This window comes from Chenopodium quinoa, unplaced genomic scaffold, assembly GCF_001683475.1.
Source record: "Chenopodium quinoa cultivar QQ74 unplaced genomic scaffold, ASM168347v1, whole genome shotgun sequence".
Taxonomy (NCBI): domain Eukaryota; kingdom Viridiplantae; phylum Streptophyta; class Magnoliopsida; order Caryophyllales; family Amaranthaceae; genus Chenopodium; species Chenopodium quinoa.
This window is the reverse complement of record NW_018745291.1, coordinates 795,962-801,961: the sequence shown is the minus strand read 5'-3', so window position 1 is coordinate 801,961 and position 6,000 is coordinate 795,962. Positions and strand designations below refer to the sequence as shown.

Genomic DNA, 6,000 nt, shown 5'->3' with positions numbered 1-6,000 from the left:
AATCCACAATTCCTCACAAACTATGTGGATTCCTCACAACAGTCATATCATCAATCAACCCCCAATCAAAAACCCTAGAATTCGGCAATCATCTTCAATTTTTCTCCCACAAATCTAAATTCGGATTCAAATCCAATTCCGGCGTAATTCTATCTGCTATCCCTTATTCCGACCACTGCATTGATGCCGATAATTCAAATTTGACGGCGGAAACGACGTTGGCAAAGAAGAGAAGGGAAAATTGAAGCACGCAAAGAAGAAGGTTGGGTGTGTGAATGAGAATGGTGTTGTGAGTGTTGTTCATGGCGACGGACTCACAGTGAGTGCGTCTGTCTCCCAAAATTTTTCGTTTTTTTTTGGGTCCTCACCTATAATTTTCTTAAAGTTTTGTGTAATAAGGATTACCTATTGTTATGAAATAAAGGCAATACAACCTCCTCAAGGCCCTCACAAACCCAAAAAAAAAATAAATCCAAAAATGCTGGATTAGATTCGAAAAAAGAAAAACCAAAAAAAATACTCGTATAGAAGGAAAATTTGCCAATTACAACCGGTAAAATTAACATTTTGCAGGTTATAACCATCATTTTTTATTTTTGCAAATTACAACCAAAAAAACCCCTGAACATTTTAAACTACAACTAAAATCTGATTTTCGGCCATTTTTACCATAATATGACGTCATTATATCAAGAAATGATCCCAAACTAATATTGACTCGGGGTAATCTTTTATATCAATAAATGATTAATGACATCACATTTTGGTTGTAGTTTAAAATTAGGTTAAAATGATTATTAAATATTTTTGACAATAATATTACAAAATATAAAGTATATAAAAGATATTCAGAAATATTTCATTAGAGTATATATGGAATATGATTGTCAAAGTGGAAAGAAAATATCACAAGGCATAAATAGTTTACTTAAAGATTTTGCAAAAAAAAAAAAAAAAAAAAAGAAAAAGAGTGAGAAGCGAAAAAGGCGGAGATTTTATAAAAGGTAATGGCAAGTGTCACAAAAGGATCTACTTTTAATATAGGTTAATAGATGTTTGATGACTTTTTTGGTTGCAATTTGAAAAATAAAAAATCTATTAATTATTATTAAAACAAAACGTTGCTGACGTCATCACTGTCTACATGTTTTTAGTATAGGTTAATAGATGTTTGGTGACTTTTTTTGGTTGTAATTTGCAAAAATAAAAATTTTATTAACTATTACTAAAACAAAACGATGCTGACGTCATCACTGTCCACAAGTCTCATAATAAAAAATTTTCTGCCTAAATACAAGAATGATGTCATCTTTTTTTTTTTTTTTAATTTTTTAAATTTTTTTTTAATTTTTTTGTGGAGTTATTATATTCAATAATTTTGAAATTTGAATATTAGAAACTTCTACATTACAACTACAACCTATCAATTTATCCTTAAAGAATGAAATAATTTTAAGTAGCAGACTAATAAATAGACTTGAAATATGTATTACGCGACGTTGAATAGGTATTATATCATAATTTTGATGAAAATAAAATTTTAAAAGTACAGATATTTTTGTACAAGGTACATAATTTTTATAAATTTTTAATAAACCGTTATTGTAACCCGCAAATATCTAACTTATAAAAAATATCTAACTTAGTTATTGTTATAACCCGCAAAATCGATACTTTTACCAATTGTAATTAGCAAATTTGTCAAAAATTAAGTACTGGTAAAAATAAGAAGAGCGAAAACGTGCGAACATTTCACCACAACCCAATCTTTTTACAGTACAGACGGCGATCTCCCGCTTTTACAGACATCCTCACACAACATCAACTAGTGACGCATTCAACTGTCAATCTTCTCTCTCACACTCTTTCTCTCTCCTCTTCTTCTTCGCTTCGATCGTCTTCGCTGCCTTCAACTCTTTATCAATGGCGGAAGAAGAGAGAGAACCACCTCTAACAATGGACAAAGACACCAATCTTCTCTCCAAAGTTGCAGCAAATCACCTATTCCTTACTCAATTCGAGGCATTTCGTGCTACAATCCTTAGTCTCCGTCATCGGAACCCTAATCTTGCGCTATCTCTGCTTCAGACGATTGTCGTTAATGGCGGAAACTTCAAGAATGCTGTTTACTCTACTAATTGTTCGTCACCTGCTCTTCTTACTTGGCTTTCGTCGCTTGAACTTTTTCAGTTTGAGAATTGGACTTCTGTTTGGTCGAGTTCGGTATCGGCTGATTCGATTAGGTTTCGTGTTGAGTTCTTGCTGTATGTTCAGATGATTAGTGCTAGGGTTTCGGAGAGTGTTGATAGGGTTGCGGAGGTGGAGGAGGAGTCGGAGGAAGTGTTGAAGGAATTGAGAGGTTCTATGCGATTGTTGGATGGATTGATGGAGTTAGGGTTGAGGAGATTGAAGGAGGATTTGATTGTTGATTTGGAAGATGAAGAAAAGGAAGAATTGATTGTTGTTAGAGAGGAGGAATTGATGTGTTTGAGGAGAGTAATTCTCGAAAATGTGGACATTTTCGTGTCGTTGTGTGAGAATATACAGGAACAGGTAGGCGCGGAGTTAGAGAAAGATGATGACAATGGTTTGGCAATTACTGTGAGGAGAGAAGGGAGAGTAGGGACTGTTTCGAGTGAGGAGGATCAAAGAGTGTTGAAATCAATCCAGAAGTATGTACAAATCGCGCTTTTGGATGAAGTGAGACAATGTGTAAATAAGGAAAATGTAGATGAAGCTATTTCGCATATTCGATGTTTGCGCTTAGGTTATGGAGTCTCCGAGGAAGAATATCGGTATGTGTAATGGTGCTTAATCCTTTTAATACTTGCATTTTAAGTTATATATAGAGTGAAAATGCAGGTTATTGTTATATTGATGCTTTATCTTCTAATCTCATTGCTGCACAATGATAATATACTAGCATATTGCCTAGTATGTATTATGTGAACTTTGTATAATTGTAATGTATTCGTTATTGAGTCGAACTAGGGTAGATGAAAGTAGTTCACGGGAGGGGGATTGGATGTTAATCATCAAGCTATTCAAATATTAGATTTTTGGTGTGATGGCAATTATTGTGAAGTGAAAAGCCCAATTATTGATGCTTTGTCAGATAACCTGCTCAATTGTCGAAGACAACGCTTCAGCAGATTAAACTATTTATAATGGAAGTATTTCTGATGTGACTTTGTCCGTTTTCTCTGAAGAGGATTATATAGCCACTTTGTCCTATACTTAGGGTTTTGATAGGTATTACATTTCTTTAGTTGATTTGATGGAAGTTTGTAGGAGAGTTTACGTGAATAAATCTCAAGTTACTTTGACCCCCTCTACAAACTTTAATCTTGAATATTTGCTAGGAGTTTGAGATATTTTTCCATCAAAATATACTTTTGTGATTGCAATGTAACTTTCTCCTTTGGTTTGGTTAGATTATGTGGTGAGGAATGTGTAAGTTAATAAGGTTCACTTATGAATTAGTGGTTTGGGAAGTAGGTGGAGAGCACATTGGAGAGCAAAGCTGCAATGGTAAGTGATGTCAATAAACGAGGCAAAAAGATAATAAAGAGTTTAGAAATCAAGAGAAAAGTTGGAGAGCAATTGAGTTATATAAATAACATGAATAGTTTGTGTTTTAGTATTCCTGTAATGTATATGGGGAAAAAGATGGAAAAATATTTCAAACTTGGACTTTTGGCCTTCATGGGTGCAATGGCCGACATGAAACTTGCCATAAACTGTAGGTTATCTCGGAAGTAAGGGTTGAAACTATATTATGTGGAGGAATTATTATTTTTTGGCCTGACTAGTGATTATAAGATACATAGTATTTTTTGCCTATATAGTTCTCCCTCCAAATTTATCTCATGCCTAATTTAATGTTTACTCCATTTTAAAACTTTTCTTAAACCGGCTCATCTAAAACATTTACTTCTAGAAATTCTGTAGAATTCTCGCGGTGTTCTTTTATAATCGATACACATTCTTCTGTTGGTACTAAGAAGTAAGAACTACGAAGTAATAAAAAGAAGATGGAGGTTCACTTGTATTGATAAGGTGATATTACCTCACCTTCCCCAATGCATGAGTTATAAGTCAATTTGTCTTAGGATACTTGCAATCTCTGATGGACAATTCAATTATTGATATGTATTAATATTTACCTTCTCTTTTCCTTGCAATAGTTTTTTTTTTTAGTTTCTGCTGTTTATTGCTTCAACCTTGTCATATTAGGTTGAGGATGGGGGAAAGGGTGTGATCTTGGGGTGGGGGAGTGATGACAGTTACGGAAACTATTGAAGGGTATGAAACGATGTTTGTCAAAATGCTTCTATCGTTCTATGTTAATTGGTTGTTGTCAGGCTACATGATGCATACTTTGTATGAGTCATCTCTATTTTGCATCAAGTTTTCTTTGGGAATTTTTGCTAAATTTCCCTTTTTTTGTTTTATATTTTGGCCTATGTTTTATATCTATTGAATAAGTTTTGTTTGGTTGATAAATCTAAGTTGATCACTTGGCATTCTTTTTTTTTTAATTTAAAATTATTATTATTATTATTATTTATTTTCTAAATTTTTTATTTATTGTATCAAATCATTGCAGTCAAGTCTCCTGCATATTCCTGTCAAAAAAAAAAAAAAAAGTTTCCTGCATAATAATTTTATATGGGCACTGAATTATCTTCTTGTTCCCTCATTCTCTTCAATGTTGTTTGTTTGGCCAATATTTTGAACCTTTATATGCATATACAGTTGGTCTTATGGCAATCCTATTATTCTTACATTGGATGGAACTTTTGCTGGTGAAGTTCTCATGTAGCATTTCTCCACAGTATCCCTTTTGCTTTGATTCAAGAATTGGCCTCTTCATCATTCTCTCCATACTTTTGGAAATTGGTCTAAGATATCTAATTTTCCCTTATGAGCAAATCTTCAAGATGCATTATGTTTTGTTTTCTTCAATGTTTTTATATGTGGTTAGAGTTTTATGGGATCTGTCTTGCTGCTAGTTTTAAATCTCTTAACCGGTTGGGTTAGAATTGTTAATTAGCCCAGCTTGTTCATGAATTTTTTCGAGTTCGGTTTGATATATTCATGAGCTGGACACCTGGACACAACAAAGCTCGGCTCTAGAAGAAGCTCATGAACAGACTCGGTTATTTTTTTCTATCCTATATAATGTAACATCTAACTTAAATTAAGAGACAAGAGTAATATATTAGACAATACTGGTGAGAAGCTTAAACAAAATTAAAAGACAAACATAGTTGTAGCGTAGAATAAGTTCTAATTTCCAAATCAATTTGACTTTTATGGTAATTTAAACGTGAAAGTTAAAACTCGATAAAGCTTGTGACTTGGCTTGAGTTTGAGTGGAAGTCTATAAGCTCGGTCTCGGCTCGCTTGATGGCTATACACCTGTGTTTATTTGATCTGCCGTAGTAGCAGGGTCCATATTGTTTTGTTTTCTTAATCGTAGTCATATATGTTCTGCTTCTTGATATTACAAGCGAGGCTTGTTTGCATATTTTAAGTTGATGACTTGTAAGACTGTAAGTCGTAATATTGACTAGTCATGTCACATTTTCCTCTTCTTTGGCATTTCAATTCATTGTTAGAAGTTTAAAGATTAGAAAATTCCTCTTATTAGCATATTAACCTTTTTTCATAGCTGTTAAAAGAAACCATTTTTTATTTTAATGTCTCTGTTAGGTTGGTATTTCAAGATTTGCTCCAAAAGGTTTTATCAGGAATAGAGGGTCCAGGAGATGTTTCCCGCACATCACGGGATAAGTTGCTGTACATATATCGAGAAGCTCTGTCAACCAACTGCACTCATCTTGTTCAAATGCTCCAGGTTAAAATTTTTGTCTTCCGATTATGGAAAGAGAAAGGTCCAATTGAATGCTTTTCTTTCTTTGTCTAGGTGATTATTTGTTCCTTGTAGCTCCCTTAATCATCCTTCACTGTAGAATACTTCTTTTTTGAAGATGG

General features: G+C 33.5%; 1 protein-coding gene across 2 annotated transcripts in view; it reads left to right on the top strand.

The window, feature by feature from the left end:
* Positions 1-1,728: 1,728 nt before the first annotated feature.
* Positions 1,729-6,000, top strand: part of LOC110712151 — a 42,140-nt gene continuing 37,868 nt past the window's right edge. The window contains exons 1-2 of one of the 2 annotated variants that reach the window (XM_021890589.1): positions 1,729-2,795; positions 5,719-5,863. In XM_021890589.1, the coding sequence (XP_021746281.1) occupies positions 1,924-2,795; positions 5,719-5,863 (1,017 nt within the window). In that variant the 5' untranslated portion in view covers positions 1,729-1,923. The remainder of the gene's footprint in view (positions 2,796-5,718; positions 5,864-6,000) is intronic. The other variant, XM_021890588.1, reaches the window with a different exon arrangement.